Source organism: Podarcis bocagei (genome assembly GCF_964188305.1).
Source record: "Podarcis bocagei genome assembly, chromosome: 4".
NCBI classification, from domain to species: Eukaryota; Metazoa; Chordata; class Lepidosauria; order Squamata; family Lacertidae; genus Podarcis; species Podarcis bocagei.
This window is the reverse complement of record NC_138128.1, coordinates 83,549,060-83,573,850: the sequence shown is the minus strand read 5'-3', so window position 1 is coordinate 83,573,850 and position 24,791 is coordinate 83,549,060. Positions and strand designations below refer to the sequence as shown.

The following is a 24,791-nucleotide window of genomic DNA, read 5'->3' as shown; positions in this document are numbered from 1 at the left end:
ATGGTCTGGTCTTAGCGTAACTCCTCCTCCTACCCGTGATCACTGAGATCAGTTGTCCCAGTGCATCCCCCCCCCTGTGGAACATGCCCCAGCCATTTTGTGGGCTGGGGCCCACTCCCCGGCAGCCCTGAACCCTCCCCCTAAAAAACAAAATAACAGACCACAAACCACAAAAAGTCTTGTTGCACCTGAAAGACTAAGAAATTGATTATGACTTAAGCTCTCATGAATTACAATCTATTTCATCAAATGCATGGAAAGGTTATGAAGTGGACTGTAGTTCAGGAAAGCTTGTGCCATAATAAATTTGTTGATATTTTAAGGTGCTATAACACTTGTTTTTTTGCTGTTTCTTATATAATGTGTTTTAGTAATCACCTGTTGCAGCAAGCACAGCTACCCCCTCTGGTCATTTTATTATGTACATTGGTATGAAAACTAAATATTAAAGCAATAACATTTCAAGCAGCTTACTCAAAATGCTGAATTATCGTAATTCCCCTTCAGCAATGTGACATAGCTCTGTCAATAAAATATGACACATTAGAATGGCTGTCACTGAATTTGAAAGGCAAGGCTGGTTTGAAGGTTTGCAATTCGGGAATTGCATTGTCTGTCCCCCACCCCTCACTCAGACAAGCTGTAAAACTCTTTTTTCTTTTCTTGAGGAAATGACCAAACTACCGTACTTTGAAACTGCCCTACAAACTCACACTGGTAATTCCAGTCAATTTAATTATAATATAATAATAATAATTTATTATTTATACCCTGTCCACCTGGCTGGGTTTCCCCAGACACTCTGGGCGGCTTCCAACAAAATATTAAAATACAATAGTCTGTCAAACATTAAATGCTTCCCTAAACGGGGCTGCCTTCAGATGTCTTCTAAAGGTCTGGTAGTAATAATAAAGAAGTTGTTGTTGTTGTTGTGGAATAGGACATCCCTATTTTCATAGGAGAAATGTTGGAAGGTATGGTAATCTCATACGATGGAAGACTAGGAGAATACTGGGTCCTTCAGGCTATCCTACGCACCATATCCCACTATAGGCTACTAGATAAACGGGTAAAGGTAAAGGGACCCCTGACCGTTAGGTCCAGTCGTGGAAGACTCTGGGGTTGCGGCGCTCATCTCGCTTTACTGGCCGAGGGAGCCAGCGTACAGCTTCCGGGTCATGTGGCCAGCTTGACCAAGCCATTTCTGGGAAACCAGAGCAGTGCACGGAAACGCCATTTACCTTCCTGCCAGAGCGGTTCCTATTTATCTACTTGCATTTTTACATGCTTTTGAACTGCTAGGTTGGCAGGAGCTGGGACCGAGCAACGGGAGCTCACCCTGTCATGGGGATTCGAACTGCTGACCTTCTGATTGGCAAGCCCTAGGCTCTGTGGTTTAGACCACAGCGCCACCTGCATCGCAAGATAAATGGTACCATTTTCCAAAGCCTGTTTCAACTGCCATCTCCATCAATATTTCTCTACCAAGCCACAACATCATTCCCTCTGGACACCCTGTTCTTCTTTCCAACAGACTCTGCATTAAGTTCTGTTACCTTTCTGCTTAGCTCTCTGTTGACAGCATCACCAATAGCAACAGGACCAGCAGTATTCTAGAAGCCAGGAGACTTAACTGACTCCTACCTTTGGCACTAGTGATGGCAGGGCTATTTTGAGATGGTGGAGACTGGGGCATGAGATGCTTGACTGATCAGCTTGCTGCAACACCTCTGATTAACCCCTGATAACAAATGTGTGACTGTGAAGGTGCTGCTTTTAGTATCCTTTTTGAAAAAAACCATCAGCCATGTTGCTTACATTTGATAGGGCATAATCTTTCCTGGAGGGGCTTATGATTTACCATGTTCTAAGATTAACCTGTTGCTAATTATCAAAGGCAGTGCTTTTTTCTGGGGGGCACAGGGGTACACATACCCCTAAACAGTTTGTGAATCTTAAGTTTGGCCTCATTGAGGGGCAGTATTTCAATATGAGTAGGAAAATGAGAGCACCCCAAAACATTTCTTTTTTAGAAAAAAAGCACTGCTTAAAGGAATTTGTCATAGTTCTGCGAGTGCTCATTCAGGTAGAGAATTTGCACCCCAAGGGTCTTTCTGTATGAAATCTCCTGTAACTTAGGGATTTTCTGATATAACAAGTTGGAAGAAAGGCAGCTGTTTTGCGTTGTTTTTCTGACCCATATTTGTTTCACATGAGCCCATGTCTCATCCTGCTTCCACATTAATTCGCCATTCCCTCCCCCCCAATTTTTTTTTAAAAATCATATTAAACATGTATTTTTTCACAAAACATTCATTTCTAAAATTATGTTCCCTTAAATGTGCATTTCTACTGTTCCCCTCATGTATGTGTCCTAAAGTACATATTTTTATACAAAGTTTGGTATGGTTTTTTAGCCAAGAACTGCAACCCAAAAATTAGAGAAGTAAGAAAAACAATAAAAATTCACTTGGGGGAAAAAATAAAAAATTAGAGAAGCAGAACATCTAATGAACTTCTGCCTTCCAATCTGCACTTTGCTCCAGGAGTTGCAGGTCAGATCAGCCTTCACCAGAATATGCAAAGAACAAATTCCTCAAGTGTTTCTGGTGTGACTTTTTTCCATGGTAACTTTCTCAGGTTCCATTCTTCATTTCAGGTTAACTCCCATAGCTGATTACTGAAAGGGAATATGATCATTTTCTTATCTTTCTATGATCGTTCTACTCCCATGCTACATTCATTTTTTAAAAAAATTAAATTATTAGTTGCTTCAGAGAGATTTGCGAGAGATTTCAGTATCTTTAACAACAGTTTTGTTCTCTTAATTCCATAGTATTGCATCTGGTCTATTGTATCATATTGTTTTTATCAGTTTACAGCAGAATTATCGCAAGCATAAGGTGTAATTGCTCTTCCCAAGAACTGGGTAGGGACTGACTTGATTTGTAGAAAGGCAGCAGTTCTCAAATGATTAGTTGATGCAGCCTTCCCAGCTCTTAGCGAAACATTTTTGCAGACTGATTGCCTTTGGCAAAATGTCCTGTATTGGATAGGACAGAGAAGCTGGTGATTACATGTTCTATTGTTTCTGATTTGTCATTCCGCTTTCTACAACCATCTGTATCTGTGGTCTTTTTTTCTTTTCTTTTTTTCCTTACTAACAAAATGCAGCGCTAACAAGTGAGTGTGTCTGTGGCAGGAGATTGCAAACGTGCCTGGGTGTGTTTCATTTATGCACGCATGCATGTGTAGTGCATCTCTGTGTGATTTATGTCTGGTTATAATAGTACCCTGTTCAAGAAAATGTGTTTTGTTACAATGAGACAGTTCCAGCCTGGCGTTCCTGGCTTATTAAAGCCTTAAGCCTGGAATGAATGTCAGCCCCATATGCTCCCTCCTCACCCTCCTCTCACACATTTGCTTTGGCACTTCAGTCTGGGTCATGTTGCACAAAACATCCGACTGTGGGAGCCAGTGTGGTGTAGTGGTTAAGAGGGGTAGTCTTGTAATCTGGGGAACTGGGTTCGCATCTCCACTCCTCCACATGCAGCTGCTGGGTGACCATGGGCTAGTCACACTTCTTTGAAGTCTCATAGCCCCACTCACCTCACAGAGTGTTTGTTGTGGGAGAGGAAGGGAAAGGAGAATGTCAGCTGCTTTGAGACTCCTTCGGGTAGTGATAAAGCGGGATATCAAATCCAAACTCCTCCTCCTCCTCCTCCTCTTCTTCTTCTTCTGTTTTTTTTAAAATAATATTTATTAAAAGTTTAAAGATTACAGAAAGAAGTAAAAAAAGAGAAAAAGTAAACAATATAAATCAATACATTACAATACATAAAAAAACCAAAAGACACAATACAACAAAACAAAAACAAAACCAATTAAAAACACATCCAATATTTCCATATCTTTGTCTTTCATTAACTTGTTTCATCGACCTCCTCACACCTCCCTTTTTTGTACTCTAGTTATTAATTATTTCAGCAAATCCTTTCCATCTTTCACTTTTTTCTATCATTTAATTGTCTTGATTTATTTTAACCTTATCTTACCATTAAAACCCTAAAACTTATTTAAACTTAACTCCTTATAACGTTTCTACTAAAGCCATGTAATTTCATTCCAACATTTTTCTAACACTCATTAATTTTACAATATTTCTCTAAATAAATTTTAAACTTTTTTTCCAATCTTCTTTCACTGTCTCTTCTCCCTGGTCTCGGATTCTGTCAGTCCTTTCTATCAATTCCATATGGTCCATCAACCTGGTGATCTTCTGTGCGAGGCTCTTAACTCTTTTCCATGTCCCTTCTGCAGATCTTCTTCATATTTATACATGCACTTAACTTTATCTTTTGATGATCTTGTTCTTAATTTCCTTCCTTTGGCGCTGAGGAGTAGATCTCGGGGAAACTCCAACCTAACAATGTCTTTATTCCTTCTCGACAGGTCAGCCCATTCTCCATAGTCAAAACTAAAGTCCATAAGATATTTCAGAGCGTGTTTCAAAATCCCTCCGAAGCTAAAGGCCCCCACAACTCCAATCTCCCCCTGACCCAAATCCAGATCCCAAAAGCCAAAGCATCCCTGCATAAGGGGATCTATCCAACTTTCCTTCTCCAATCCAAGCGGGACTCCATCCCTCCAAATCTGGCTTTCTCTAAATTCAATCGTAGAAGGCAACAGCTTATATTCATCAAATTGCCTCTGAACAGCTGGGGCTCTCTCCACTTGTATTACTTGAGGTTCAACAACAGCTTTCTCCCTCGTCTTCTCCACAACTTGCCATGTCAAAGTGGATTCCTGAATTGATTCCTGAGTAGTTTCTGTATAGGTATTCACTTTTTGTCCCAAATCAGTCATTTTTTGTCCCAAATTATCAATTTTAGTAGTCATCACATCCGTCTTCTCATGAAGCTGTTCCAATAAAGCACTTATCTTGCAAAATGCAATCACTAAGGCTTCTTCTGTCGACATTCTTGTCCAAGGTCAATCTCTGATTCTCATGGTCTTTAATCTCTGCAGCTGGAAAATTCCCCAGCTCCACTCCTGCAACAGTTTCAAAAGCTCCCTCTAGAGGAAACAATTTCTATTTGTATCTGTTCTTTTAAACGCAGATCCAGCAACAAAATTAGTTTCAATTTTCAGCTACTTTTGCTCCTTTTTAAGTGCAAAAGGAAACAATGGAAACAATATATTTCTCTTATTTAACTGTCTGTCAACATACGTTTTATTCACAGTCAATGAACTTTCCCAAAACGTCGATCTTACTGGCAGCCCGTTCCCAGGTTCAAAACGGTGGTAATTTATCTTTCTTCACTCTCTCTCCTGCAGGCTTAGGCAATCTAAAATTCCCCCCCCCCAATGCGGCTTCACTCCGTGAAAGAAGCAGTCAATTCGAAGCACCGCGCCACTCACCCCACATCGCTCCGGATCCCCGAAACCGGGTTTCCCCGCGAGTAGGGGAGGCACAAAAGGTGCCAGCCGAATCCCACGTCCACAGGCTTCTCCCGCCTGTGGTTTTTAGTGGGTCTCCGCCTCGCCGTGGCGGTCCAGACCCTGATTTCCACGGAGTGGATTCCTCCCGATCAGAGGAAATCCGCCATTGCCGGAGGCACTAACCCGGAAGTCCCTCCTCCTCCTCCTTCTTCTTCTTCTTCTTCTTCTTCTTCTTCTTCTTCTTCTTCTTCTGACCACAGTTATCCTGAGTAGTTTTGATGGGGGTTGTATTCTGTCTTCTTTAAATGAAAAGTGGTTGTCTCTCATGGACTATTAAAAAATAAAATAAAATATTACAGTCAAATGAAATCCCAGGTAGGATTCGAGATAAAAGCAGCAGAAGAAAAATAATAAAATAATTGTAACAGAGAAACCTTTTGCAATAGATAAAGAAAGGCCTTTTTTTCAGCAGGAACTCACAGGAACTCAGTTCTGGCACCTCACAAGTGAGCGCCACTGCCATTCTAAGAGAATGAGTGAGTTCCAGTGAGTTCATGGTGAGTTCTGGCACTTCTTCTTCTAGAAAAATAGCGCTGGATAAAGGTATAACGTAGTAGGAAAGGTTTGAGTAAAAACATTTTGAAGGTGAGGGTGGGCAGTCAGCTTATGAAACAATGTAATTGTGTGATTTGAAGTTTATTATGGGAATGTTTGATGATTTTAATAAAAAACTATATACAAAAAGTGGTATATAAATTCTAATCCTCTTCTTCATCATCCTCCAACAAAAGTTGAAGAGTCACAGGTTTCTCATCCTTGCTACAAAGAATATGTCTGGACTTCTGCATAAGCCACTGATGTTTATCTCACTCTGATATGGATTTCCTTTGCTATAGATTATTTGTGAAATTCAGCATACAGTGGTACCTCGGGTTGCAGACACTTCAGGTTATAGACGCTTCAGGTTACAGACTCCGCTAACCCAGAAATAGTACCTCAGGTTAAGAACTTTGCTTCAAGATGAGAACAGAAATCGCACAGCGGCAGCGGGAGGTCCCATTAGCTAAAGTGGTGCTTCAGGTTAAGAACAGTTTCAGGTTAAGAATGGACCTCCAGAACAAATTAAGTTCTTAACCCAAGGTACCACTGTAATGATTTTTCTTTCATAACTTCTTCATACAGTGCCAAAGCTGCACATTGCCAGTGTCGTTATCTCAGCTTTTCTTTCACAATCTGCTGGTCTCCTTGCTGTTCTTATGCAATGGTATTTGTCTTATTTCTTACATTTATTTTTGTGGATGCAATGCATATTACATTCTGATGGGTTTTCATTTGTATTTGTCATTGAACTTATTGAAGAACTTTGTGCATATCTATGGCTCCTTGTAGCATTTAATACAGGATTTTGATGTGTTATGTCCTTGAATCTATTATTTTTACCGCCTGTCTCTGTTCAGTTCTTCTTTCAAAATGCCATGTTCAAAAGTACCAGCCATTTTGGATCATTTGGCAACAAAATTTTTGGTGTCTCTGTAGATTCTTGCTTCTATCATGCTTGCTCATACATCACATTCTTTGTTGGTTCAAAATGCATTTTGTTTTATTTCTAATAATTAGGAGGGATCTTCCATTTCTTGTATCTCAGGCAGAAGCACTGTTGCAGTACTTACTTATTTTTGTTCTTTTTCATTCAATTCTGTGGCAATTTTAAAAATTTCCCATTGTCCCCTTTATTGTATGCCAGAGACCTAAGAAATGGAATCTGTCTGGTTCCCATTGCAAACTATTTGCTTCTCTTGCCATTGATGCTGCTTTGATCCTTTGTCTTCAAAATGACACTTTCTTTCTGGCACCATGTTTAAATAGTGCCTTCATTATTCAAGAGAACACAGAGACTTTGTTACACTGATTCACATCTGTATTGAATATGCAACAGAAAATGTTTTCTGGGTAGTGGGCTACTGCTTTGACTCCTTCAGTTGTCTGACATATGACCTCTTTGAGTACAAACAGGTCAGGTAAGATCTTTGCTGCAGCTCCCACTGTTGGATGGAGAGATGGTTGATCTTATGAGTACACTGTAGTGATCATTAGGATCTGGGGTGAAGGCTTATAAGGAAGATTGGAAAATATTTGTAGATTATTTTAAAAGCCAGTGTAAACAGGTAAATACGTTAGCAAGTTTAGAGTAGATTCAGCAGTATACAGTAAACTGAGGTAAAAAGAAGAAGAGGGGGGAAGATATGGAATACTGTATTTAGAATATGTGGAGTAGAGGGGAAACTGAAGAAACCATGGAAGGAGGGGAAGGGAAGTCGAGACTATTGAGTTGTTTGGATGGTTATTGTGTAAACATGAAATATGTAACAGAAAGGCAAATAAAATTATATATATAGGATCTGATGCAAAGGGTAGATTTTACCTTTTCTGTGAGAGTATCACCAAGTGTAAAATTTTGCTTTCTCTGTTATGTGAATGCTCACTATTTACTTCTTACAGAGGTGCATTCTGGGCTGGGCACCGTAGAAGGAAAAAGACTGGGCAGGTTTAGCCCCTTCACAGTTGTATCTCAAGTTGCAGCCTGTTTATTTTGCCCCATAGAGTCTGATCTTCATAGCTTTGCTCTCTTATATAACTAACCCCATATTTAGATACAGATAGGTAGCCGTGTTGGTCTGCCATAGTCAAAATAAAAAAAATCCTTCCAGTAGCACCTTAAAGACCAACTAAGTTGGAAGAAGTGTGCATGCACACGAAAGCTCATACCAAGAACTAACTTAGTTGGTCTTTAAGGTGCTACTGGAACCCATATTTAGAGTCTGTGGTTAATGCTATTGTGCAACTAACAGAACAATGAAACTTGTTAGAGTAAGATACACACAAAGGTGCATATCAGCAGTAACCAAGGTGGTGCCAACCAGACGTTGCTAGACTGCAACTCCCATAATCCCTGACCATTGTCCCTGCTGACCAGGGCTGATGGAACCTGTGGTCTACAACATTTGGAGGGCACCATGTTGGAAACTTCTACTCAATATTGACTTCTTTTATAATTATTGGTAGCAGTTAACAGGGCCTTGGATAGTACTGATAAAACGTTTGGTTTCTGCTTTGAGGAGAAAGGTTTTTATCTCTTAACCAGTTTATGGCTAATGAGTTGTTTTGAAAGAAGCAAGAGATTCTAATCTGCAAAAGTGAGGATTCTGAGGAATGGTTTAGTAGCTGTGTTGAAGGCTGTGTTTATCTGTTAATAGAGTTGGGTCCAGAGTGTCAGGGAGAAAATTCACACACTGAATCTTTCCTTTTATCAGGGAACAATGTTGGGGATGAAGATTACAAATGAAGCAGGAAGCCGACAGGACTGTCATTACTAAAACTCTTTTAATTACCTTCATTTCAAGTCTTACTTGTACCAAGATTTAAGCTCGTTTATCTCTGGTGATAGCAATTGCCATAAGATACAATATGGAGAAAATAGAGGGAGAAACCTTTTTGCCTTTTCATTTAGTTTTAATTGAAAGGGAAAAGGCAAGTGCTTTCAGCACTGCCTCTTGCGCTGCCACCGCTCTGCTGTTTCTTGTTTCTCCACACCGCCATTTTGAAATTACTCACTACTGGCTCTGGCCTGGGGTCATTATAAAAAACAGTACTCCCACATGAATTCGGGTACAAAGTTGTAACAATTGCAGGGACTCCTGGAATGAGCTCTTGAATTCTACAACACAGCTGCTTTGGACAACAAGCTGTGTTTTGCCAGCCCTGTTTGTTGAGTCATCCAAATCCAACACACACAAAAATATGCAGACTGCAATGTTGTATTGCAGCTGCAGCTTGCATAAGGATTTGGTGTGTGTTTTTTCTAATTAATGCCATTAGTATGTGTTAGAGTTCTCAAGTGAAAAATATGTTAAAATAACCTTGAATAATGAAGGCTTTAAAAATAGACTCAGCTAGGACAGGCAAAAATTGAGATTCTATGATGATATTTTCAGCACACGTTGATTTTTTTCCTTGATATTGGTTTTAAGTCTCCCTGGAGCTTTAGGAAATCTTTTTCAAATATTAACAACTTACTTCAAAATCTTAGTGTGACATTTTCTTTCAGATTACCTGATTCATTCCTTATGAATATCTGCTCAGAATTCCAATCTCCTCTCACACTGATAGCGTTGCCTTACATTGCAGCTCAGGTACAGAAGAATAGAAATGCAAGAAGCCCTAAAGATAACCTCCATGTATTTGGCATTCTGTAGTTTTTTTTAAAAAAAAAATATTGAATTTTCAAATCAACATCCAGTAGAACGTAACCATAAACCAAAACATGACTTTGCACTAATCATTTCAAGAAATATATCAACTGGGGAGATATGACTGGTGAAAAAACACTATGTAATTACGAGGGGTAATTTAATGGAGAAATGCGTAGGGTGACTGTTTCATGTTTGTTGCTGTTTAGTCGTTTGGTTGTGTCTGACTCTTCGTGACCCCATGGACCAGAGCACGCCAGGCATTCCTGTCTTCCACTGCCTCACGCAGTTTGGTCAAACTCATGCTGATAGCTTCAAGAACACTGTCCAACCATCTCGTCCTCTGTCGTCCCCTTCTCCTTGTGCCCTCAATCTTTCCCAACATCAGGGTCTTTTCCAGGGAGTCTTTTCTTCTCATGAGGTGGCCAAAGTATTGGAGCCTCAGCTTCACAATCTGTCCTTCCAGTGAGCACTCTAGGCTGATTTCCTTAAGAATAGATAGGTTTGATCTTCTTGCAGTCCATGGGACTCTCAAGAGTCTCCTCCAGCACCATAATTCTAAAGCAGCAGTTTCATGTTAGCTTACTGTAATCCAAAACTTAGAGGGGATGTAATGCAAGTGACTTGTGAACACATCTGTGCAATTTCATATATTGCTCATATGATTCATAGATTGCCAGGGAAGAAATTCAGTTCAGTTCACCTTTTAATGTGAACCCATGTAATTCGCACTTCCCGAAACAATATACAAACTGAAATGCAGCTGTCTTTTGAAATTTGCATGGTGTCTGAATTTTGTGGTGCAGTTCTCCAACCCAAGGATGCACATATTAGGGGAAAGCATACATAAAAAAAATACATAGATAAGTGAAAACAGCATACAAAAGTGAATAATATTAGGGAAAATGGCTTGCAAGAATACTGTATATATATTAGGTAAAATTGCATAGAAAAATGTGTATATTAAGAGAAATGCACAATAAAGTCCTAACAAGGAGGAGAGAGACAGACAAACAGACAGACACACACACAGAGAGAGAGAGAGAGAGAGAGAGAGAGAGAGCGCTGATATGGAAATGTGCAGAATTGAATTTAAGATTTTAAAAAAGAAGAAATGGAGAGAAACCAAAAATTGTCCACTCCTAGTGGTGTGGGAATCACTTCAGAAATGTAACATCTTGTGCTATTTTGGTAACGTCAGCAGAAATAAACCACATGTGTCCAATGAATGACATGACTCCTTGCTATTCCGGGCAAACTTTGGCATGACAAAAATGGACCTGTTGGAACAGAGCAACTTTTGTAGCATCTGGAAGAGTTTGCACTATGCATGATGCGACAAGGAAGTGAACCTGTACACCCTCCCTCATGGCACATAGAAACTGGCTCTACACTCATGACCTGTAAGGATAGGGAGCCCAAGCCATTGGCTCCTGACAGAACCATTAACAGCCTGAGAGAACTTCTGTGGCAGCCCCTCCACCATCTTGCCTGGGGCTGCTTCTGACCTTTGTGACCTGAGCAAAGACAGAAGTGAGGGGACCCAGGCCAGGAAGCTTGTGCCATCAGCTCCCACCTGCCTTAAGAGGACTTTGTCACTCAACATGTGGTATCATTTATTTAATTTAGTACAGTGGTACCTCGGGTTAAGAACTTAATTTGTTCTGGAGGTGTGTTCTTAACCTGAAACTGTTATTGACCTGAAGCACCACTTTAGCTAATGGGGCCTCTCGCTGCTGCCGTGCCGCTGCTGTGTGATTTCTGCTCTCATCCTGAAGCAAAGTTCTTAACCCAAGGTACTATTTCTGGGTTAGCGGAGTCTGTAACCTGAAGCGTATGTAACCTGAAGCGTCTGTAACCTGAGGTACCACTGTATTGTGAAGGCAGGATGAAAATGCCACAAATACGGTAAAAAGATTCCAGTGTGAACAGGCCTCTCTTGTGTGACACTTCTGTGAAAAGATATGTATGGTTCGAATAAATGAAATTTGTGCACATAGGCATTTATTCACAGGGTTTGTTCTTAACAAGGAAATGTATACATGGCCCAAAGTGTATGTGAACGAAGGCATGAAATTTATTTCATGTATGTCTTCCATGTTCTGGCCATGTGCGGACCATCCCTCATTAGCTGAAGGAACTTCAAATGTTCTCTTGGATAACCACACTGTGAGAATGTGCGGTCTCATGTGTCATGATTTTGACCCCTCCCCCTTTAATGTCTCTCTCTTTCCTTGCTTAGTATTGTTCAAACACACGCTTTTCATTCATCAGTTTTGTAATGAGTGTTTGGATCTGTGAATTACAGCTCGCTTTTCAATTGCAGCTGATGCATTTTTGCCCTTTTGCACTGATGAAGGATTTCATTTAGTTGTGTGGAGCAGATTGAAAGCGGCTGCTTTGATTTTCTTTCTTTCTTTCATGTTTTCAGGGCTGGGAAATAATTCCATGCCTTTTTCAGAGCTCTGCCGGCACATTTTAAGAATGATATGGTTTGCAGTAGCGCTAATTAGCGCCAATAATAGCTTGACTGTCTTGCATTGTGTTTAGCCTTGGAATTCTTGACTGTTTTGCATGTGTGTCTCTCTCTCTGTGTGTGTGATGTACATTTGTTCAGAGTGACCATTTGGCCTGAAAAACTGAAAATTGATCCAGCTGAACTTTACAACAGAGTTGCTGGGAAGTTGGTTGTAATACTTAGTTTGTGCTTTTTATTACTGGGGCCTAATTCATGCTGTTTTGAGAATTATAAGGTCTAAGATATAAAATAAATGTTCAGGCAAACTCATACATAAATATATAAACCACATGTCTGAAAACAGTACAGGAAAACAGTCCTTAAGCTCTTTCAGTGACCTCAAATATTCCTCTGCAGTTTGGATGGAAATGGGAAAAGCCTCCCCAATGTCTCTGTGCTCACAAATCCTGCCTTAAGGGCACATTTGTATATGAATAGGGTGAGCCTGTGACCTGGAATTACGTATTTATAATCCCAAAAGAATGGCTAGGCTCTCCAGGTAAACCCATTAACAGCCAGGTAAACCTATCAACAGGTTTTCTGCCAGACTGCCTCCTCTGCTGTAGACCGCCCCTTCTGTGATGTATGTATGATCTATTGAGGGGTGGTCTTGAGCTACAGGGTGGCAATTTCAAAAGTCTATATAAGGGCTTGCACACCACTGTTCTGGGTTCCTCCTCCCTTCTGTGTGGGGTGTGTGTGTGTGTGTGTGTGTGTGTGTGTGAGAGAGAGAGAGAGAGAGAGAGAGAGAGAGAGCACCCTGTTGCAACAGTTTAATAAAGATCATGCTTACTAGCTGTTTTGCTTCTCAATATTCTCTGGTTGGCCTCTATTATTTTCTCCTACCAATAGAGAACCTACGTACAGGCTCTTGGGTACCCCATAAGGGAAAAGGAGCAGTTTTTTCTTATAACAATGCTTACTGCTGTCTCCCTGCAAAGCACAGGCTGAAAAGCAGCATCAAGGCTTAGGAATGTGCTCTCTCTTCTCTCTTCACATTGACTTTAACCATTATTGGTGGAACATTTGCATTGCATTGATTCTTGGTCGCTCAGATGCTCAGCTCTAAATACCGTGGTACCTCTGGATGTGAACGGGATCCGTTCCGGAGCCCCGTTCACATCCTGAAGAGAATGCAACCTGCGTCTGTGTGTGCGTGGGTCGCTATTCGCTGCTTCTGCTCATGCACGTGACGTCATTTTGAGCGTTTGCGCATACGTGAGTGGCAAAACCTGGAAGTAACACATTCCATTACTTCCGGGTCGCTGTGGAGCACCTGAAAACGCTCAACCTGAAGCAACTTTAGCCCGAGGCATGACTGTACTTGTAAGGTCCAGCCTTCTACAGCTTAGGAGGTAGTAAGTGCCTGGAGCAGAAGAAACATTTGGTAGAATAGGGCTGCCATTTATTGGAAATTATTGCTGACTGATCATATAAGGTCTATCCAGAATTGTCGGCATCTTTCTGTCTTGGAAGACAATGAAGGAGTGTGCCTTAATAAACACTATTATAAATACAGATGTTAAGATTACATTATGCTATCTCAGTGAGGCCTTGAGGAATATCTTGTTGTGTTTCAGGACATCCCTAATTCTGACATGCTTCCAAAGCATAACTATGTTGGCCCTACAGATCCTTCAGTACGTTTTAAGTACCAAATAAGGTGAAGCAAATATTGAAAGCTCACAAAAAAAGAAAAAGATTTTTTCCTGAGTTCAAAGTGAGTGCTTTTGACTTCTCTGAGAGCCAGTGTGGTGTAGTGGTTAAGAGCAGTAGACTTGTAATCTGGTGAACCGGGTTCGCGTCTCCGCTCCTCCACATGCAGCTGCTGGGTGACCTTGGGCCAGTCACACTTCTCTGAAGTGTCTCAGCCTCACTCACCTCACAGAGTGTTTGTTGTGGGGGAGGAAGGGAAAGGAGAATGTTAGCCGCTTTGAGACTCCTTCAGGTAGTGATAAAGCAGGATATCAAATCCAAACTCTTCTTCTCTTGCTGCTTTTGATTTTGGGATGCATCAAATCCCAAACAACATAAGGGATAATCTGTCAAAAACGGTAGCATGTTACCTAACAAATGCTCTCAGATACAAAATATTGTCACATGCAACCCATCATGCAGAGGATGTAAAATACAGACATTAAAGATTCATCAAGATATGCGTTAGAGGTTTTCTTGAGGTATGTTTTATTTGTTCTATTGCAGCAGGGTCTAGTCTCCTCACTGGCCAGAGCCACGATATGATGCAGCTGGGGCCCAGAAAGTTACTGTGTCAGCACCACAAACCAGATAACGAAAAGAAAAAGACATTCAGGTAAATAAACATTTACTGATCTATTTGTTGTGGGTGGATCTCTTTTAAGCATAATGCTTGTTAAGTCTGCTCGATGTTGTGCTACTATTGCCCATTTAGGTCTCTTTCTCCTGTTTCTGCCCTACTGTCCCCCATTGCATTATTTGTGTTCTGGATTATATTTCCCTAGATGGCTTTTTGTGTCTTCCACCCTCTCTCTTTAAATTGAATCTCATGTTGCTGTCTTCTGCCTATTAATCTTTTTTGGTTCTCTTTGTGTTTCTGCCTACTGAATGGATGGTCACAACTCCTCCTAATTTATTATCCTCTACAAATTTCATTAATGTAGTAAATTATTAGGAAGATATTAAATAAAAAAACAGACCTCATTACAGTATCCTGGTAACTACCTCAACCTGTGTTATTGAATTTTTTGCCACCAGGGTACAATAACAGACCTGCAGTTTAAAACAAGCAGAGCACAAAGTGAATTCCCCATATTTTGCTTTCCTTCTTTCACAGCAGTGAAATTATCCAGTGGAGATTTGGTACTGGAGGGTACACTGTATCCATATCTTTCTATCACCTACCTATGAACTGTATCTCTAATATTGTATCTCTAGTATCATATATATTTTCCATTCACTCTGATTACCAGTAATGTTGGATTTGTAATTTCTTGTCAGAAGAACCACCAAAGCTTAATGGTCGAACTTAATATGCCAAAGGTCCCTAGTTCATCTCCAGATAGCACATCTTGGGTAGCAAGTCTTGGAAAGACCTCTATCTTCTTTAGCGGCTGCTAGTCAGAGAACAGTATTAGACTAGGATGGACCAATGGTCTTGATGATATAAGGTGAACCATTGATGCATTTCTTAGTGCAGATAGTATTGATCTGATGTGTAGAGATCTTTCCTATTCTACTTAATTCAAGAGGGTCCAAGAAGCTCCTGGAAACTTCTCTGTGTGAAAGAAGCAAGCAGAAGGTTTATGATGTTTGGGTTATTCCTTCAGAGAAGCGGAGTACAGCTGGTTTAAACTGGTTCTGTTAATCTCTTTCTGTCAAGGTCATGCTGAGTATAATAGTAGGGCCAGAAGGAGCATGAGTTCCTCACTTTCTCTTTCTATCTCTTTTCCGTCTGGTGTGCTGTTCTGTATGCTATAGTGTTAAGTTTTTGACTTATTATAAGTTATTGTAAGTTTTAAGTTAAGTCTGCTGCAACTGGATTTCTTATGGACAGTGCCAGTCCTGAATGTATTAGAATTGTGACCATTATGCTCACTTGCCTTCAGTAGCAGTAAAGCTCTGCTAGATGAAATATAATTGCCTCTAATCTATTTTTTGGGAATCTTGCAACGTGTTTAAGTTTTTACTCTGCTAACTATACACTGGAATCTGCTCTGGATCAATACTAAGTAGACTTTCACTGGCAATGTGAGGGGAAGTGAGAGGTACACAGATAGTTCAGTCAAACAAGATGAAAGGCCTTTGAGTAGCTTCTCCATGGAAACCAATGGCATTGCACAGAGATAGGTTGATGGTTGTATGGCCATGTACCAAGACATAATTTACCAGACTATCTAGTCAGTCACCATTATTGCCCTGCTAAGTGAGGCAATATGGTTCTGCATCTGGTCCCAATCCTAGGAAGCAGAGGTGCAGTAAGATTTTTTTCATCACTAAACAGGATCATTACTGATGATCAGCTCACTGAAGGCATCAACGTATCAATGCCATGCATGTGGATTATTATTATTGCATTATTTGCTGCATTTGTATCCCACTTTGAGCACACCCTACCAGCTGTCCACAGACATATTGCTTGTGTGTTCCATATGCAATGACTTCCAGCAGTGCGATTTTTCTTGAAAAAGAGGTGCTGGAACTCACCATGAACACCTCCTTCATTCCCTTAGAATGGCAGTGGTGCCCACCTGAGAGGTGACGGAACTGAGTTCCAACAAGTTCTGGCTGGAAAAAAAGCCCTCGTCTCTAGGAAGTTATCACATGGTAAGTTGTCATCTCTGCTTCTTCTGTTGCCTGGAGATATTGCATGCTAAAGCCTCTCTTTTGTGACTTCTCTATGACTTGCTTTGTCATAACTAACATGGTTTAGAAACAAAAATAATCGTACATGGAATTAATTAATAACAACATAATTTTTAGTGGTGTGGCAGTAATATTGCTGCATGGCTGTCAAATTTGGGTCCTCTTTAGGATCAACAATTGTCCTGAAGAAGTTGTCACAAGGAAGCTATGTTTGGAATGTGTTGTTATCAGCCTAATTGTGGCAGCTAATTTGCATAGTATAATCCCATGTGCTGAAGCAGTGTAATAATGCAGCAATGGCATCTTAGGTTATGGATTGTCAGTTCCATTCAGAAACTGAGGGAAAATTTTCCCAGTGTGTTTTGACAGCATCTTTGACAAGGGTAGTTGTTATTCCTTCCTTTTTAAAAATAAAAATAAAGGGGGGAGGAGATACATACTACAGTAATTTCAAACATATATTTTTGAGATTTCCTCAGTCTGTAGCTTTTCATTGTGCAGGTTCCATGATAGACTGAACTGAATATTTCCCCTCTTAATAAAGACAGAGTTGAATGCGTTAGGAACTTTCCACTTCTTGCAGCTGACTTTTGCGTATGTGCTTGTGTGGTGCATTAGAGCTATTTTTATCTCCCTCTTTTTAATCTCTTTTTCCTTTGTGCTGGATCCCTTTCTGGTGAAGTGCTCAAGGTTACAGAGTTGAGAGGGAAAATCTCATCCAGTATTTATCAGAAGAGAATTTTTTTGACAATTTTTGAATGTGGTCCCCCCCCCCTTCAACTATTTCCCTGGAGAATATTTGGCAAGGTGGTCTCCCTGCTCTTGCCATCCACGAGAAGCTGAGAGCTTTTTACCAACCTCCCACGTTGCATCATTCTGTTTTATTCCACACCCCTCTCCCCACATGTGTTCACATGCCTGCAACATGCCCTGCCTAGATTTAGGGTTATGATTCTGTCCTCCGTATTGGAGTTGCTTCTCTCTGCTGGCAACTCTGCTAGGGGAGTGTTTTCTGCTCCTCCTCCTCCGGTCCACTTTCTTTTCCAGCCCTCCCTTCTTTTCCTTGGCTCAGTTCAAACCTCTAATACACTTGCCCCCTATTGCTGGCAGTTTTGCCCTTGGCTGGGGCTGGCGGTCTGGCTCCCATCCCTGATGAAGAGACATGATGGTTCCTGAAAGAAAACAAAGCAGAAAGCTTCTGTAAGCACAACTAACAACAGCTCTCAAGGGCAGCAGGAGTGCTTGGAAATAAGGACGTGCCAGTGCTGATTCCACTTATAAATGGTTTAAAGGATTGTAGGGCATTTGGGCACCACAAGCGGAGCAATTAGATATGACAGTGGGGAAAAGATAATGATTAAAAAGTTATTTTACAGCAAACAAGCAAAAATATACATGGGGAGGGCTTGTGGGGGGACACAATAAACCCTCTGGGGGGTTGGGTGTGCCCTCTTGGCCATTAGTTGGTCAGTGTGGTCTACATCTTTGATCAACTTTCTTTAACCAGAATTTTGGACCGAGATTCTGGCGCCCTGAGTCTGGGTTAAGCCTCCTGTGCTGTATTTATATGGATCAGTTAAATCTGTCACCTAAAAATGAGATGAAGCTGAAGGATGTTCTTTGGATTTTAGTGCATGTTCTTTTTCTGGTAATTGAAGAACAAAAGTTCAGTACACTGGTAAAGCTTTTACTGGACTGATCTAGTGGTTGAACAGTCCTCCATGGGGGGAAAATATATCTGAATGTAGAAGGCTAGTGTGACCTAGGAGGTGGATTCAATCTCACCTTCTCCCTGCCATCTTTCCATCTATCTAAATTTTCATGAAAGAGCATCCCCTCAGGAATACCTGAACCTGTACAGCCTCAGAAAAGCTTTACCAGTTGGTTCTGGTCTTCAGTCAGGAAGGTTTATGCTGGGCCAGTCCTACCTTGAGGCAGAGTGTGGTAGCTGCCTCGGGTGGCAAATTCTGAGGGGTGGAAAGTGGCCAGAAAGGTGTGGCATGTGGTTTGCCCTGTAGCCCCTAAGCTAGCATCCTGCCCCGGGATGGCTGGCATGCCAGTGAGGCAACCTGAGACGATTAGCCTTGGGTGGCATGAATCTCCCACTCCACCAGGTCATGGGTCTGGTTCAGGAAAGGGGACGCATTGGTCTCATCTCTGACACCAAAAGGTCTTGGGCCGGCCCTGGGTATACGGGATACATTTGCAGCAAGCATCCCGATTTTGCTGAGAAACAATCACAATGCAAGCGTATGGCAACACTGCTGAAATAAAACCGCTAAGCTGGGCTGGGGGGTTGATCTGTTTACTTATGTGCAAAGAGCCAGATCCCAGTAGCCAAAAGAAATTGGATGAGCCTTTAAGCCTTTTCTGTTGACTGCATTCTATTTATATTATTTTTTAATGAGAATATCATCTGTAGAGTTAAAATAAAAAGAGCCTATCCTTGGAGGAGCTGGAGGAATCTTCATGTAGGGATATTGATTTTTGTGAGACGGAGATTTTAAGCAGAGATTTTAAAGAAGCTCAGGTGTTTTTGTTTTTGAGCAAACATAGATTGCTGTTTGTCACTAATTTCATGGTTGACTTCAGGGTTTTAAATTTTTTATCTCAGATGTGATAGAGCATATAAAATGTTTGCTTCCATCCCCCTGCTTCCTCCTTTGCTTGGTGTGGTTTTTTTCAAGGAAATCTACAGACTGAAGTCTGAATTACAGCCTTTATTTATTCTTTTAGAAAAAGAAAAAATGTATCAACCACTTGTTTAAAAACCATATTTTCTTTTTCTTTGGTGATCACTCATAGCCGAGTAAGATGGTCTTCCATAAACACGGTCTTAACTGTGAGTCCATAAGTGACTGTGGAGGTCAATTCTGGATCCACATGTCCTTCCACAGTAGGTTTCCAGGTGGGAGCTGATCACGGTGAGGGTTTGCCAAACGTGCCTTCCTCTTAGCACATTTCTCCCTTTTGTCCTGAGTTTGAGCATCTTCAAAGTCCAGGACACCTTTGCTAAAAGCTGTTCTCCAATTGGAGCACTCACAGGCCAGTGTTTCCCAGTTGTCAGTGTTTATACTACATTTTTAAAGATTTGTCTTGAGAGAGTCTTTAAACCTCTTTTGTTGACCATCAGCATTATGCTTTCCATTTTAAGTTCCTTTGGAAGAAAATAATCAGGCATCTGAACAACATGACCAGTTCATTGAAGTTGACGTTGAAAAATCATTGATTCAACACTGGTAATATTTGCTTCTTCCACAACGCAGAGTACTAACTACTATACAATTACAGATTCTTCCAGTACACTGGAATTAGTTTGCCTGTTTTCCCAATGTAATTTTTTTTTTTTTTTTGAAACACCGTTGATGGAATCTTTTGAGGAGTTTGGGATGGCGTTTATAAGTGGTCCATGTTTCACAAGCAGTAGTAAGGTTGGTAGTACAGTAGCTTTGTAAACAAGCATTTTGGTTTCCCTGTGAATGTCCTGGTCCTCAAACACTCTGCACTTCAGTTGGAAGAAAGCTGCACTTGCAGAGCTCAGGCGATGCTGGATTTCGGCATCAGTGTTGGCCCTTGTGGAAAGATAACTGCCCAAGTAGGAGAAATGATTGACACTTTCCAACGTTACACCATTGAGTTGGGTTTGCCCAAGCTCCTAATGCTATGCCTCAGTTTTGAGTTATACCTGCATGAGGTCGCTGTGTTAATAGCAAGAATGCATTATAAGGTGAGCCACATGTAAGCACAGATATATTAGGATTGAGTGTAGGAATACTTCAGTTTTCCTGTTCTCCTGTATGTGGGGTATATGTTGGAAGAGTGAAGAGACTTCCTAGTTTGAAATAAAGAGGAAGTGCCAATTGTATGTGCAATTTTGAATAAGGTAGCATATTCTAATAATTGCCATGGGGATGTACTGTATTTTTTTGCTCTATCTATAAGGCGCACCAGACCATAAGACACACCTAGTTTTTGGAGGAGGAAAACAAGAAAAAATAATATTCTGAATCTCAGAAGCCAGAACAGCAAGAGGGATCTCTGCGCAGCGATCCCTCTTGCTGTTCTGGCTTCTGGGATAGCTGCGCAGCCTGTATTCGCTCCATAAGACACACACACATTTCCCCTTACTTTTTGGGAGAGAAAAAGTGAGTCTTATAGTGCAAAAAATACAGTAATTGCAGTCTTGCTAATTCAAAATGTTGTGCAGGGACGCTCAGCTGATGACCTCCGATTCTCCTAGCTCTAGGCATTCTTCCTTCTCTCTCACAAGCAGCATGGCCACAGTCCCATACTGAAAGAGGCAAAGGCAGGGGAAGACCACAGGGGCTACGAAAAGGCTGCCCCTGCTCCAGATGGCATGCTGCAGTAGTGATGAAGCTGGCACAGCACCATAGTTTGTTGCAGCCTTGGGTTGAAGAAGCGGGTGATGGAAATGATCCAGGTGGTGGAGCAAAGGCAGCTGTGAGAAAGTGCCAGCAAGTGGCCCAAGATGCAAACCGACTTCAGCAAGATGGAGCAGGCTTTTAGAGGAAATCTCTCTGGAACAGCAAACACGGAGAGCTTAATTGCTTTTAGAAATGCTCCAACAGGAAATGACTCTCTTTGGCAGAATGTAGGAAAGGAGGCACTGACACTCGGAGCCATAAGGGGTTGTTTATAATAGAACGCATTGGGGCTTATCTTGAGAGCAAACCTAAATAACTTTTAACGTGCCATCCCCCAAAATGCAGGACCCAGCCCTAGACAAAGGAGAGGTGGTTGCAGTACTTAGATAAGCAGATGGTGTCAACCGAGTGGCAGCTGTTCAGCCTTCTTGCCACGCCAGAAAACTGGTTGCAAATAGGTTGGTAGATTTTGACAATATACATAAGGAAGAGGTAAAGAGTGGCAAAGATGGGGGGACCCACAGAGGTGGTTGCCCTATGCGCAAAATGATTAGGGGCACAAAATTTCAATACCCAGATCTGCCTCAATAAAGCTGTGTGCTTCCTTTGCTGGGCTCCATTGAAAACAGCTTCTCCATGCAAACCAGGAGGTGACCTCTCCAGACAACAGAACGACTCTTTTGTCTGTGGCTGTGATCTCCTGGGTGACGCAGATGCTGTTAGGCAGTTGAATGTGCATGCGTACTCCATCTGTTTCCCTCCCATCCAGCCCTCCACACAGCCCTGGGCACTGGCAACCCATGCTGCACCACTGGAGGCAAAGAACCTGAATAGCTTCTGAGTGGGTGGCAGGGTGATGATGGGATTTCCCCTCCCCCCAATATTCAGAAAAGGTGCTGCACCAAAAAGAGGGGGGAAATCAGAACTGTCAAAATACATTTACTATAACGCTTATTTTACTTCGTTGCTTTGCATCAGAGCGGTGTGTTTTGAGCTTTCAAATGGCCTTTCAAAATTCTCCACTGTAATTGTGAGCAGATGAATTTGAGGAGACCATCTTGCCAAATTTCTCCAGTGAGAGTAAATTCTCCAGCAGCAATTTCTCGGGGTGGAGCTCACCATTTGCACAGGTTCAGTAGCCCAAGTTCTTAAGTTTCCCCTACGGCTTTTTTATTTTTGCTGCTGCACGTAACAACAGCAACCATCACAATGTTCTGGATGTAAATCAGAGAAAACTCTGCAAAGTGCCATTCCCATCCACCTCTAGAGAACTTAGTCCAGCACTCCTAGTTCAGCATTCCAGCCACTACACCGTTCTGGCTTTCCCTGGATGCATTCCAGGCAGGAAGAAGCATTTGGGTGGGGCGTGGAGCAAGGCCAGTGAGGGGTTTAGCCTGGGGAGGGTCCTGAGGGCCTGGTTTAAAAGCATGTGGGGGCCACATTCCACTCTGTTTTTAGCCCGTTACCTAAAATGGTTGTTGTGGTGGTAAAATGGGCTAACTTCCCCTTAGCTCATGGAGGAAGGATGAGAAGAATAAATAACATTTAGTGAAGAGGTTTCTTGTTGACATAAATGGCTCTTAGGATATTCCAGGCACTGAATTGATGTTGCTTTGGAATGTCTGTTGTGTTTGTTCATTGTTTCTGTCTGAGCATCCTTTACATTTGAAATGTATAAGAATCTTATGACAGAAGGCAGTATTAAGTCCCTGGTGTGCTCTGTTCTGTAAAAGGCTGTCTCTTGAATGTCTTACAATTCACACAAAAATGGGGAACAGGAAAACACTGTAGTTTTAAGTATGGAATGATATTTGGAATTTTGACCAAGATCTGTAATGCTAGATTTGCCCCAAGGGGAGAAAAAGTCCAACCATTCATATACCGGGCAAAGGGAAATTGTGGAGGAAGCAAAGAAACACTGTCAAACCTTTTGATGGCACAAAGCTTTCTCTCCCTTCATATATGCTTTTTTGTTTTCAACTTTTGAAGTACCATGTTTCTGTGTCCTCTTTCTCTACCAGCTGAGGTTAGGGTCACAGCCAGCAACAGCATGAGGTCATCCTCACTCCAGAATGAGTATTGAGCCACTGAAGGAGAATTTGACAATTTCTGACCCACTTTAATCTCTTTCTCTGTTCTCACCAGCGACAAGGAAGAGTAGGAATAGCTGTCTGGCTAGATGTTTCAGAGCTGTTTGACAAAATGGTTGCTATTTAGTTTGGTCACCTTGACTTTTCTAAAAAATATATATATATTAATGTGTTTATTTATTGCAGGTAAATATAATGTTCTTCAGGGGTAACTTTCAAACTCTTTTTTTTAATTTTTATGCAGCAGTTAAAGTATGCAACAGAAGTATGTTGCCAAATTGTACAAAAAAATTAAAATAAATACAGTAATAGTTCCACTATCCAAACTCATAAAGGTGCAAGTCCAGTTTAGTTATAAATCCCAGCAGCTTTATCACAAACTCTTGCAGTACTTTGTCATAATTTCATGTAACAGGGACCTTAATGGCCCCATGCCACCCAATAGGGGAGTGAGATTGAGGCAACCATTGGCACTGCCCCACATCAGGATTCCTCAGAGAATCCTGCCTTTGAAGAAATCCTATGGTGTGCAAACATATTTGCTCAGCTCGGTAGGTTTAGACTGCACTAATGGTTTCCTGCATTTCTTATCTCAGCCCAAGTGATGTACCCCATTAGGCTCCATAGTGGAGATCAACTGAACTGAGAAGTGCAAAGCATAGATCATGGAGAAAGCAGTTTCTCAATTACCTGCTGCTTAGAAACATGACAAAGAGAGGGAAGGGGTGTGGGGAGAGGAGGGGCAAAGGAAGAAATTTATTCTCCCTCAGTGATTTGATAGTCCCTTTTAATTTGTCACATTTGTATCCCACCCTTCCTTCAGTGAACTCTGGGCAATGTAGATAAGGTCTCCCATATATCTCCCCATTTGGAAAATGAAGGGAGGGAAGAACCTGCCAGTTCTGGTTGCCTCAGTTTCTCACCTTTCCAATCTCAAATTCAGTTCTCTGCATTTCTACTGCAATCTACTTTTTTTTTAAAATCCTCATGAAAATTCATCAGCATTTCAAGATGAATTTATCCCAATAAACACATTTTTTATGCAGATGTAGTTTTTGCTTCGTGCACATTTGTGAAAGCAATCTTTCAGAATAAGATGTGTTTCTGCATGTTATTTTCACTAGTATGTTATTTTTTATTGCAGCCTTTCCCCTAATAAATGCATTTTTGCAAACATTGTTTGGTTGGAGGATTGCATCACAAAATGTGAATAACTGCGAATTTCAAAGGATGGCTGTGTTTTGGTTCTCATATTGTTTTGGAAAGTGGGAATTTGATACATTTGCCTTTAAATGTGAACAGAATGTCCTTTCATGATGAAGAAAGAAAGTATGGAAGCTCTTAGCATAAGCCACAATCAAGGTGAGCCCTGTGTTTACTGTGAACCTTAAAAGCTGTAGGAAACTGAAGGTAATAATCTGATCTTAAGGAGCTTCATAACTCCACCATATTAAATTGTGCAATGCAACAAGAAGTGGCACTTTGACCTTTTGATCGGCTAGTACATACTAGTATTATTAGTTAATGCTGACATGGCTTTTCTGTATCATATACCTTTAAATGTCAAGAGTACCGAGATGAAAGTGAAGTGACCTATTGAGCAAAGATTAGGGAAGGGTTTCCAAAAGGCAGAGCCTGTTTTATTTCATGAATGTCCTGAATATTGGTTGCAAGACTCATTTTATTTCCAAACATTGAATGCATCTGAACATTGAGGATTGTCACTGCAATTCAGTTTTGCACTTGCTAATGTCCCGATTGAGAAGCT

At 41.2% G+C, this 24,791-nt stretch overlaps 1 protein-coding gene across 5 annotated transcripts in view; it reads left to right on the top strand.

Moving 5' to 3' along the window:
- LOC308585585 (uncharacterized protein) overlaps nucleotides 1-23,986 on the top strand; it is a 109,284-nt gene extending 85,298 nt beyond the window's left edge. For 3 of the 5 annotated variants that reach the window (XM_081191355.1, XM_081191358.1, XM_081191359.1), the window contains 3 exons: nucleotides 14,410-14,518; nucleotides 16,416-16,509; nucleotides 20,789-23,986. In XM_081191355.1, the coding sequence (XP_081047481.1) occupies nucleotides 14,410-14,518; nucleotides 16,416-16,437 (131 nt within the window). In that variant the 3' untranslated portion in view covers nucleotides 16,438-16,509; nucleotides 20,789-23,986. Of the gene's footprint in view, nucleotides 1-14,409; nucleotides 14,519-16,415; nucleotides 16,510-19,702; nucleotides 19,813-20,788 lie in introns of those variants that run through there. The other 2 variants (XM_081191357.1, XM_081191356.1) reach the window with 2 other exon arrangements.
- Nucleotides 23,987-24,791: the final 805 nt, after the last annotated feature.